Source organism: Neopsephotus bourkii, unplaced genomic scaffold (assembly GCF_033783945.1).
Source record: "Neopsephotus bourkii isolate Nb327-2 ecotype Australia unplaced genomic scaffold, CSIRO-AGI_Nbou_v1 NB_1433, whole genome shotgun sequence".
In the NCBI taxonomy this organism is placed as follows: Eukaryota; Metazoa; Chordata; class Aves; order Psittaciformes; family Psittacidae; genus Neopsephotus; species Neopsephotus bourkii.
In genome coordinates this window covers 1,082,909-1,094,382 of record NW_026901910.1, presented here as the reverse complement: position 1 = coordinate 1,094,382, position 11,474 = coordinate 1,082,909, and the positions used below count along the sequence as shown (strand labels likewise).

At 58.4% G+C, this 11,474-nt stretch overlaps 1 protein-coding gene across 2 annotated transcripts; it reads right to left on the bottom strand.

Moving 5' to 3' along the window:
* Nucleotides 1-1,820: 1,820 nt before the first annotated feature.
* TMPRSS4 (transmembrane serine protease 4) lies at nt 1,821-9,562 on the bottom strand. 2 transcript variants are annotated; one of them, XM_061368332.1, is made up of 13 exons: nt 9,417-9,562; nt 6,077-6,107; nt 5,883-5,996; nt 5,626-5,737; nt 5,402-5,531; nt 4,294-4,395; nt 4,149-4,189; nt 3,488-3,650; nt 3,150-3,316; nt 2,873-2,968; nt 2,642-2,781; nt 2,375-2,524; nt 1,821-2,210 (listed from the first exon to the last, which is right to left on the bottom strand). In XM_061368332.1, exons 2-13 carry the CDS (start codon nt 6,083-6,085, stop codon nt 2,199-2,201), a joined length of 1,236 nt encoding a protein of 411 aa, XP_061224316.1. In that variant the 5' UTR covers nt 6,086-6,107; nt 9,417-9,562; the 3' UTR covers nt 1,821-2,198. The 2 variants fall into 2 exon arrangements, with proteins under 2 accessions (XP_061224316.1, XP_061224314.1); XM_061368330.1 differs by having other exon boundaries at nt 5,626-5,778; nt 9,417-9,556.
* Between the last annotated feature and the right edge of the window lie 1,912 nt (nt 9,563-11,474).

Sequence of the window (11,474 nt, the reverse complement as noted above, 5' to 3'; positions counted from 1 at the left end):
TTGTATTAGACTCCAGTGGGAACGCAGCCGATGGCGTTCCCCCATCACCCAAGGAAAACTGCGGCACCCCATCTGCGACGCAGGGAGGAGGGAGCACAGTGGAGCCCTGGCGAGGGGAGCAATGCTAGGGCTGTGCCAGCCCACCCCTGGGCCTGCCACCAGCCCGCTGGGTGACCTTGGGCAAGTCGCTCTGCCTCTGCATGCCTCAGTTTCCCCATCTGTAAAATGGGGATAATAACACTGCTCTACCTCACAGGGGTGGTTCTGAGGCTTCCTTGGCTACCGGTTGTAAAGTGCTTTGAGATCCTCGGGTGAAGGGGGCCACAGAAAGCCAAAAGGGTACCTGCAGTGGGGCCCTCCCTGCAGCTGAAGGTGGCAATGTCCTTTACAATGCGATTTGTTCCCTCTTCCTCTTTCATTTGTGGGTGGCTGTTGGTGAAGCTGCAGGGCAGGCGGCTCCCCCATCCCCACGGGATGCTGGGAATCAGCCGAGCCATGCCCCGGCTGCAGGTGCCCTGACAGAGGTGCCGGAGCGGACGGTAGGTGCGGATTCGGTGGGCAAGGCAAACAAGGAGCTACCTTCTCTGGTGACTGCGGTGGGGAGGTCAGGCCTGCTTATGGGGTGGTGGCACAGGGAGCACCCTGCAGCCTTCACCATGGGGCACCCCATCCCTAGAGTGGGGACAGTAAATCTGACCCAGCTCACAGGAGGTGTGAGGCTCCCTGCATGGCTTTGCAAAGAGGTCCTAGGGTGAAAGGCACTCTGTAAATGCCAAGTGTTGTTACCGCATCATTGTCATGCATGAGTCTGGGCAGCAAGGCTGAGACCTCCCGGCTGCCCCAAGAGAGCCCCAGCCCATCCCTGGAGGAGACCTTCTGTGGGGGAGGACACTGAGGGGGGAAAGGACTTTTTTAAAGACCTATTTTTAGCTGTCCCAACCTGTTGGCCTTTTTTAGCTGGTATCTGGACGCAGTTCCACTTACCACAGGATATGCAATGCTGTTCTATGCATGGATTACTCCTCTGGCTTGATGGAAACAGTCAACATAAGCACTTCTTGACACGTAACTCTATATGCATATGTGTGCGGGTGCTGTCCACAGCGCGGGGGGCTCTGGGCTGCTTTGGGTGCCAGCTCCTGTGGGGCTCCTGCTGTCACAAGGGCTTTGGGGGGGTCTGCAGGGGCTTTCTGGGGGGAGAGGGCCCTGCTGGAGGTGTGTGCTGCAACAGACACATACGTGTATCAGCCTATCTAAATCCACGTAGGAGATGCCTGTGAGCAAACACAGGGTGTGTGTGATGCTGTGTGGTGACAGCACATTTTTGCACTGTAGAGGTTTAGCTAGCTTTGCCTTGAATGAAATAAACTTTATGTTTAATAGAGAAACTAGAAGCTGGGTTGCTGGATCTGTTTAGGCTCCTTCGGGGCGCGCTGCATTGCAGGCCCTGCGCCGAGGCAGAGCAGCAGTGATTCCCTTGTGTGCTGGGCACTGGCCGTGTTTAGAGGGTGCTTTTCCCAGTGGAAAAGGCTCTGAGTGCGGCTGCCTGGAAAGCAGGATCCCTCCCTACCACGCTGCATGGGAATGGTCCCTATTTCTATGCTAGAAAGAGTTGATTTAAAGGAATGCCTGCTGTCCATGTCTGTTTCCAGTAATTTAAACTGGCCCTATTCTGAGCAGCCTGAGTGGCCGAGGTCTGTGTGCAGGAACAGGTTGTTCACAAGAGTCAGCAAGACCCTATCCTGTGCTGGGAAAGCAGTGGGGCACTGGGTACTGCCAGAAACACCCTTGCAAGCAAGAGGGACAGAGCCTTCAGAGGCTGCGTGACAAAAACAACCTCTCTCTTTTAATGGGGTTATTCCATAGCACAGACATCATTCCTCTCTGTAGAACAGTGGTGCGCAAAGAGCAGCTTCGCCCTGCAGGAGCCTTCCTGCCACAGCAGGCTCAGCACCGGGTAATAAATCAGTCTTTCTGCGGAAGGAGCTTGAGCTGCTCAGATTCCCCCATGGTATCGCTGGACATCCCTCCGAGCCGCCCTTTGCCTCCTTGGCTGGCCTCTGGTGTGCTAAATCACAGCCTGGCAGCGAGGGCTTGGGAGGCACCGCTGACCTTTTGATGCCGGAGCTGATGCAGCCAAGCGTGTAGGGATGGGGAGGGAGGCGTGAGGGGAGGGGAAGGACCTGTCCCAGCAGGTCTCAGAGCTCCGACTGGAATGAGAGAGAGAAGAAATGGTGAGATTTGAAAGGGCATCTGAAAGCAGGAGCACAGAATCACGTCCTTAAGGAGCCGGCTCCACTCCATGCAGAGCCCAAGGGTGCCCTTCCCCAGCACGCCCAAACCCCCTGTGCTAGAGCAGCAGGGCAGCACTGACCCTCCGCACAGCGTAGATCCAGTTGAGGTAGGCACGGACGCTGGTGTAGACACCGGGCATGCTGGGGCTGCCGCAGCCCTCTCCCCAGCTCACGATGCCCACCACTTGCCAGTGCTTGCCTGAGTAGAGCAGGGGCCCTCCGCTGTCTCCCTGCAAAGGATAAACCATCAAAGCGAGGAGCCCCCGTTCCCATCACATTGGGTACCAGTGCTCACGGCTGCAGCTTTCCCAGCCCTGGAAGGAGCTATTTCCTCAACCAGAACCAACCTGGCACGTGTCCACCCCGCCTTGGGGCAGGCCCGCACACAGCATCTTCTCGGTGACCTCGCCATGGTAGGCACCCACGTTGCAGCTCTCCTCATCGATGAGTTTCACCTCCGCCTGCTGCAGGACCTCAGACAGTTTGCCTGCACACAACGTGGTGCCTCAGAGGGGACCCTGGAGGGAGCCCACCGGCCCTCATCCTGCGAGTGGTGCTGGGGGCACTGCCCCACTCACCGCGCTTCTGCGTGTAACCCCAGCCTATGACCCACAGGGGTGTGCCTGGCACCAGCTCCTCGTCGAAATAGGGCAGGCAGATGGCCTTGCTGCTGTCTGAATGGGGACAGGAAAGGCAGGAGGTGACTGAGGAGGGTTGTGGGGAAGCCAGGGCCATGCACCACTGGGCACCCAGCTCCCTCCTCGTATGTGTCCCTCTGCACTGCTGCTTGATGCCCACTGAGCTCCTAGCCTGCTAGTGGGGCTCTTGCTCCAAGGAGGCACTGCCATAACTCACCTGAGACATGCAGGGGAGCCTGCAGCTTCACCAGAGCAATGTCATTGTCCTTGGGAGACGTGGGCATCTCCCCAGCCAGGAAGACCTTCTCCACAGCAAGGGTGCTGGTGCCTGAGAGGAGGTTGGAGCCAGCCTTCACACGCCAGCTCTGAACAATGGGGTTGTTCCTGTACACAGACACATCTGTTATTGCTCCCCTCTTCCCTCCTGCTGCAGGGACAGGCAGCAGAGCCTTGCCTACACTGTGCCCTGCTCAGCATCCCTGCACCAAGGGGCACAAAGCCATGTTAGTTACAGGAACACACGGCTTAAACCCAGGCGTTGAGGAGCCGACTCACTTGAAGCAGTGCGCTGCCGTCAGGATCCAGCTGCGGTCGATGATGCTGCCCCCACAGATGTGCTCCTTCTTGTACTGCAGGCTCACCTGCCACGGCCAGGCCTCGATGGGGGCTGCGCTCCCCCCCAGCACACGGGGTGTCCTTATGCTCTCCCCACAGCCTTCTGCCGGGCGGCAGAGCAACAGAGCAACAGGTCAGCTGCAGCGGTCGGAGGGAGAGAGCATTGCTCTGCCCTCCTCTGCCCTCAGGTGAGTGGGGACAGAGGCTCCTGAGAGCCACCCCTCTGTTGGCCACTCAGCACACCCGCTTTTGTTCTCTATCTGCACATCACCCCTGGGCTTGCTTCATCCATTCCTTGCCTTCTCCAGCCCACCGAGCAGATTAGTTTAATCAGGATAATTCAACAGCAAAAGCAAACCCATCCCAGCAGCTGGTTAAGCCTCTCTTAGGTGTTCCATGTCTGGGAGGTTTACATTGGTTTAGCGAGGAGGTTAGCAGTAATGAAATCCAACTTTTCTCATGCAAATCCTCAGCGTGGGAATCAGGGAAGGCCAGGGCTTGGGCCATAGCTGAGCTCTTGCAGCCGCAGCGCAGCGCATGGGGATGTGCCAGGAATGGGGAGGTGGAGTGGCACCGGTGCAATCAGTGCCGGGATACTTACTGGAACAGAAGAGCGAAACAACCGCTCCGGAGAGGCATTTCCTGGGAGAGGGAGGGAAAGGGCTGGGGTCAGCGGGGGAGAGGCTCCGGCTCAGCAGCAGGACGAGGGGCAGGGTGAGCCCCTCCTGCACAGCCCCATCACTCACCGGCCCGGCTCGGGCAGCTGGAGGCTGCCGTTCCTCAGCACGACCTCGCGGGGAGGCAGGGGCTGCCCGGTGCCTGCTTCTGCCGCTGTGAACGTGGGGGTGCTGAAAGACACGGGGTGAGGGGGGTGAGCCAGCAGAGCGGGTGCACGGTCCCAGCACAGCACCAGTGTGCACTGCACAGGCACTGCTGCCTGAGCTCCCGTGTCCGGGAGCATGGACAGCCAGCGGGTCGGGCTCTTACTGAGCCAGAGGTGGCCTAACCCATAGCTCCTAAGTGTTTGCCTATGGCTCCAACAAAGAGCTGGTGAGCAAGGGAGGAAGCAGGAGTGTAGGAAGGGAATGCAGACCCTGTGCCGGTGAGCAGAAGAATGACTCATTGAAAATGGGGGTCCTGGGGAGAGGGACACGGGGATGCCAAAAGAGGCATCCCTGAAGGGCCAGGGCAGGATGTGGAGACCTGGCACTGGTATCAGGACCAGGGCCAAGAGCGCACTGGAGGAGTCACAGAATGGTTTGGGTGGGAAGGGAACATCCAGTGCCAGCCCCTGCCATGGGCAGGGACACCTTTCACTTGACCACGAGTGCCCAGATCTCAGCTGTAACAGCTTCAGGTGAATGCAGCGCTCCAAGCTCGCTGCGAGCTCAGGGCAGTGCAGGGGCAGATACAGGTGTGTTTATTGAGCTTAATTGCAAATACAAGGACCCAGCCCTGCCCTCCCACACCCCAGCCAAGTGCTGCTCTCATGGGGCTTTTAAAAGGGAGAGTAGGGCACTGTGTTTTCTCCCTGGGATGGGTTCTGTATGTACTGCAGGAGGGGCTGCTTTGGTGAGGTGAGTGCTTGCCATGGGTACCCGCAAGGAGGGGGGGTGAGGAGTAGGAAGAGGGCAGGGATACTGGGAACAGTGCTATAATTGTGTGGGAAGCTGCCAGGGCTCCTGTCACAGAGACCAGCCAGCTCTGAGCACTCTGTGTCCTGGGGATGGGCTGAAACCATTAGTGCAGGGCTCTGAGTGCTTTATGGGTAAATAGAGCCCCACTCAAAAAGAGCTTTTATGGGAGAGGGATGGATGAAGCAGTGAGAGAGGTGTGCAGAAAGCAGCCATGTACCTCCTGTAGCCCATCTGCTCACAGGCTGCTTTTGCCAGCATCAGGTTGAAGTGGTCATGGCAGATGCAGAACCAATCTCCAGTGTTCCTGTCCAGCACCTGCAGGATGGATCTGTCTTTGGAAACACGGGCTGGAGACACACACAAAGGCAGCTTTGTCACGGGTGACTCTGGCAGGCAGTACCCGTGCCCCTTTGGAGCCCAAGCAGGGTGTCCTGGACTCACCCCCGGCTAGTGGCACCTCGGGGACCCACTGGGGACAGTTGGCCTCATCCTCGCCCTGCAGACAGTCCTCCTGCCCATCGCAGACTTGCTGCAGTGGCACCAGCTTCAGGGGCTGTTTGCAGAAGAAGTAGTGTTGGTCCAGGTAAACCTTGACTGTGAGAAAGGGGGGGGTCAGCAAGAAGGTCCCAGCCAAGCCCTGGGTCCAGAGCTACGTTCGCTGTGCAATAGGAGCAGGGAGAGGAGAGCAGGAGCCATACCCAGGAACCCGACTGCAACCAGGCAGGCGAGGGTGAGCACCACTGCCAGGACCAGGATGCCGATCCGCTTGAAGGACTGCAGGGACGTGGAGCCTTTGCGTCTGGGGCTGGGACCTGCAACACAAAGGAGCGTGGCCCTGCGTCGCCTGCCCCAGCCCGTCAGCACTCGTGCCCCCAGCTCCCACAGGTATTACCTCTGCCATTGAGCCGCTCGGAGGCTAAATCCTGCAAACCAGAGGGGGAAAGCAGTTATCGAGCTGGAACTTCAGCAAGAAGCGGTTGGCGGATGGGCAGGGTCTGTAGGAGTGTGGCTGGTCCCATGGCAGTTCCCATGCCAAGCGCAGCGGTAACAGGATCAGCCACCCCAGAGAAAGCAGAGGATCAGCTAAGCAGGCACAGAGGCTGTTGTGTCTCTGGCTTGCTCAAGGTCCCTGGGGAGGATTAGCAGGGGAAATGCCTCAACCTACATCAGAGGTTGTTTTAGAGCTGCTGAAGATGGAGGTGGCAGCAGGGGGGTGGCATGTCCTGGTGCAACACTTGGCTCTGTTGCCGCCCAGCATCACCGGCTGTGTTGCTCCTTTGAACACTATCTGTGCAATTCCAGTAACTGGTTATTAAAGTTATAGAATTACTGTCATTAATGCACCAGGGGCTTAAAAAAGGCATAGGTGTTATGAAAGCACTTTCTGATGTGCCAAGAAGCTCTGAGTCAAAATAGAAGTGGTGGCACCCAGACATGTCACCATGGGGGGTTATATTCTCTGACCAGCCCAATGTGGGCTCAGAAACTGAGTGGCACAGCCCGCATCCTCCCTGGTGCGCTGCTGGAGCAACCAGCCTGGCCCATGGGAGGGAAGGCTGTGCTGCTGCTAGGACACGCAGCAAACACAGCCTGGGAGCAGTCAGTGCAGGAGGAAGCGGTGAAAGAGGCATTGATCCCACTTGATCTCTTCAAAATCATTTTCTTGTAAGAGCTTCTCATATGGGAGATGCCCAGCTGCGGTAGGAGAGGTCCTGTGAGCTGCACCAGCCAGCCGCTGCCTCTCATCCTGCTGGGTTGGTGCTAGGCAAAGCTGAGAGCCCCTTTGGGGGGTTTGGGGTGGACACTGTATGCTTCTGTTGCCTTGTTTTGCAGCTATGCCTGTGCCACGCTGTTGAGCTGCTTCCTGACAGCCTGTGCGTTCCCCCTGAGAGAGCTCTTCTCCCCTGCTCCGGGCTCCTCCACACAGGTAAGAGGAGCTGCTGCACTCGGGGAGCACACACTTGCCTCTGGGCTGGAGCCGATTATGTTTGCTGTCTCAGATGAGAGCAGTGGCCCCTGTGCCACTGCAGGGCTTGGAGGCTGGGGCTTTGGAGACAGTGGTGCCATGAGACAGGGATGCAGTCAGGCTCCAGCCCAAGGCAGGTGGGAGGGGGCTATGGAGCCCTCCCTCTGGTCACTGTGTTTGGGCATGTTCAGCTATGCATAAAGACTTCGTTAGCAGGATTTTACAGGCAAGTGACAAGGGATTATTTGTGGGTTAACATACAGAGATAGCTTGGATTTCATGTGCCCATGGGAGAGGCAGCCCAGCCATTGCTGCCTCTCCATCGCAGCCCTGCTGCATGGCTTGCACTCCCAGTTTTGGCTGCTCCCCACCCTGGGAACAAGAAGTGCAGGGGAGGACTGGATCCAGCCTGTGCTGACAGGGCTGTGGGCATGTGGCTGTGCCCCAGCATGGAGCCATCTGGCTCTTCAGGAGGTGCCAGGGGCCTTGCTCCAAACAGCCGGGCTCATCTGGCACTGATGCTGAGCACGGGCAAGCCATACGAAGCACCCAGCTCTGGATGCACACAGCCCCTTGGCTCCTCTTGGTCCCTGTGGGGATGCCCCAGCGGTCCCAGCTGCTGGGATGTGGAGCCCAGCTCTGTGTAGGGAGCAGGAGGGCAGGGTGGGAAGGTGAGGGTGTCTCCTGGACCTCCCATCTCATCTGCCCTTCCCAAGCTGCTTATCTGCAGCACTTGGTGCCTGCAGGAGTTTTGTGACGTGGCTCAGCTTGCTCCCAAACACCACCTACGTCCTCCCGTGCATGCAGCCAGGGCACGTGGGGCTGCTCTTCCTTATGCTGACCTCTTGTGTCACCGTGAGCCTGGACCATGGGATCCTAACGGTTCCTGTGGGAACGGTCCCAGGACCATGGCCACGACGGCTCCTCCAGGCTCCCCAGCATGGCTGGGGCTGAGAGTCACTGCAGCAGCTCCGCTGCCCCTGCCTGCCCACAAGCTGCCTGTGCTTGTGCCCATCGCATCACCGGGTATCAAGCAGGGAAAGTCCCTGTGCAGGGCTGGATGCAGCTGGGAGGGATGATGCTGTGGTGCTGGCCACTTCCCACCTGCAGAAGTCATTGCCTGGCATTGATTTGATTTCCTAATGCGTTTTCTTCCATCCATGAACTTCCTCAGTTTCAAACAGATTTGCAGCTTGGAGCTGCCTCTCCATCACTGCCCACTTGCTCCCAAAACCAAGCTACAGCAAGAGCTGCACTGATCAGGTTCCAAGGGAGGCAAGAGCTGTGCCAGCTCCTTGTGGAGTGGAAGCACATGATTTCCTGGAGACCTCGAGGCTGCCGTAACTAATTGAGCTCCCTTGCTGTATTCACGTTGATGCCTCTATGGTCAGTCTGCACTCCAGCTCCATGGTGAGCTTCTGCACTCTCTTTGAGGAGGCTCGGATATCCAGGGGTGCAGCCGGGTTCTTGCTCCTTTTCCTCCACACTGTGTGGCTGCAAGGTGCTGTGATGCACTGAATAGCTGCTCCTGAATGAGGTGGAATGTTCAGTGCAAACCCCAGCTCCAAGGGCTGCAGGGTGCTTGGATCCAGGACCAGCTCCTTGGCTGCAGGAGATTTAATCCATGGGGTCATGTAGCCACTGATGCCATGCAGGTGAGCGAGTTCCCTACCCTGGAGGGATTGATGTCCTGATATGTTGCTGGTGGAGGGTTTTACGCTGCCCGCCCTTCGAGCTGGGCTGTACGTGCCTGCCCTCTGTTAAGGAAGGCTTTTCCTCCCAGGGAGGGACTGCATGCCAGGCTGGGGTTTGGTGGTACTGGCTTTGCTGGCTAAAGGCACTGCAAGAAGCCAAGCCGAGCATGTCCCTTGTGCTGAGCAGAGGGACTGGCAGTGGAAGCACTGGGGGACAGGGGACTGGGCTCCTTCCCTGGCATTGCCTAAGAACCAGCCCCTTCTGAGGGCAAGGAGGGGGATAACAAGATGCTTCCCAGTGTGGGAGAGGGCCAAGAAAGGCACAGAGAAATGTGGGAGTGAGATCGAAGCACTGTGTCCAACAGCCATGGTGCAGCGTTGAGGCACGGGTAGAATCATTCCCTGTTGGGATGCTGCGGGGGGCCGGGACCAGGGAGCAGCATCTCTTTGGAGCCTGGGCTGCCCCATCACCAGTGACCTGCTGCGGGCAGAGCCGGTCTGCGAGTGCAGGAGCCATGGGAATGGGGGGGCTGCCATGCAGGGAGGGGTGCGTGAAGCTGTTGGTAACTCACCATGTTCATCCAGCTCCGATGGATGCTCATCCAGCTCTTCAGCCTGCGGAAACCCAGCCAATATCCTGCAGCTGGGACACGGGGAGGCTGCGGGTGCCCCGGTGCCCAGGGAGCTGGGCCAGCGATGCTCCCACCACCCCTGTGCCGGTGCTGCTCTGCCCACACTTTAACGCTGGGGCAGGACCGCCCCAGCACTCCTTAAAACCCACGGCAGGAGTTGTGAAACAGGATCTGTATGGTAATATAACACCAGTCTATCAGCAGCTCCGGCGCCTGCCGTAATCTCCCGAGCATCTGCCTCTGGAGGTGACTCACCTGCAGATCTGTCACAAAACAGCTTATCAGGAGTGAACTGACTGGCTTTTTCCTGCTCTCCAGCTGATGATAAGAGGAACCACGGCTGTCCCGCTCTCCATCCATCTCTTCCGCATCGCACTGTTTTCAAACAGAGGTGTTAGTAGGTGGAGGAGGAAAGGAGTTTACGTGCGAGGTTACGGGGCCATTGTACCCTCTCAGGTCACTCAGTCTGCGTGTCCCTGTGCAGCCCCAGCTTGTGGCTGACACAGGCAGGCACCTCGGAAGGGAAGAGAGTGGGTGCCCATGCGTTGGATGAGCTCACTGGTGTTGCACAAGGTGTGGCTGGCAGGGCTGGGTGCGGAGAGGGGCTCTTACAGCCCCCAAGTTTCGGTGCTGTGCCCGTAGGCTGGGGCTGAGGCTGCTCATGGGGCTGCGCAGCACTGGTGCAAAGCTGGGTTATGTGTCCAGGAATGATGGCTTGGGATGGGGAGCAGTTTGCTTGCCCTGCTGCTGAGCAGGATGGGCTGTCAGGATTAGGTATTGGGAGCTGTGGTCAGCTGGCTGGAAAGGCTTGTGCAGGTTATGCAGGAGGTGGTGCAGGATGAACCAAGCAGCTCATTATCCTCTCCTTTTGTAATGAAGCTCTACCAGTGGTCAAGCAGAGCTGCTGCTGCCATGTGTGTGCACTGAGCCGGTGGAGAGACCGTGGAGCATCCCGACCTGGAGCTCCTCAGGTGCCATCGCTGTGCCATCGCTGTGCCAGCTCACCTTGCTGCAGCAGGGACCCACCAGCCTGACCAGGGATCCCAGCATCTGCAGGTAAGAACGCCCTCCCCATGCTCACTGCAAGAGCAGCCCAACACATGGGTGCTGCAGGGATCAGGCAGAGGCTCTGCAGTGAGCTCAGTCCCGTGCATCCAGCACCTCCTGTGTGGCCTGTGCCGTGCCACAAGGCATGGGCAGCGTTCCCAGAGCATCGCAGTGCCAGCCCCACACACCCCATGGCTTGGCCTCAATGCTGTGGAAGGGAGAGCAGCCCGGGAGCATCCGTGGGGTGGGAGCTGGCGCAGTGGGGAGCAGCTCTTCCTCCTTGGAGGTCAAGTGAGGGTTTTGAGGAAGCAGCTCTGTTTTCAGGTGTTATGTCACGGCTCTGCGCCTTCAGGGCTTTGCTTCCTGGAGTGCGGCTGCATTTCCAGCCCATTGCCCTTCCCTGGCCTCTTGCACCCAGAGCCCCAGCGTGACGCAGGCTTCCAAGCACCTTGGCTCTGACTGGGGTCAGGCAGAGGCCAGGCAGGGCTGGACCGGGGTATGCAGAGTGCATCATCCCCTCTACATCCCAGCCAACATCCCCACAGGTCCCAGGCTTGAGATGCTTGCCCTGTGGGGGGGCTGTACAGGGGCTTGGCTTTGCTATGGTGTAGTTGGAGCCTGTGCACAAAGGTGGGAGGGATTTTGCCCCCGGCTGCCCCGTTTCCAAGCTGTTAATTCTTGTCCCTGTTTGTTACCTTCTACCTGCAGCCACAGATGGTTCCCCTCTCTTCCTGCAAGCAGGCAGTGATTGCCACCTAACCCTGTGGCTTGGCAAGAGATGATCGAATAGACCCATAAGTGCATCACTGACTGAGGGCAGCTGGTGCGTGATGCCCTGTCACCCTGGGTCCTGCCCTCACCCTACACAGGGCCATAACCATTGCAGGCATCCTTGAGCACTTAAGGCCAGGGCTTTGTGTGGAACCTGCTCCCCTCCTGGCTGCTGTTCTT

Bases quoted from the DNA above. Each gene is read 5' to 3' on its own strand.
- TMPRSS4 (XM_061368330.1), bottom strand. From the start codon at position 9,446: ATGAGCATCCATCGGAGCTGGATGAACATG. The intron at 5,997-6,076 runs GTAATACCTGTG...TTTGTGTTGCAG, and splicing joins CGAGCGGCTCAATGGCAGAG to GTCCCAGCCCCAGACGCAAA. The intron at 2,969-3,149 runs GTGAGTTATGGC...GTCCCCATTCAG, and splicing joins GGCTCCCCTGCATGTCTCAG to ACAGCAGCAAGGCCATCTGC.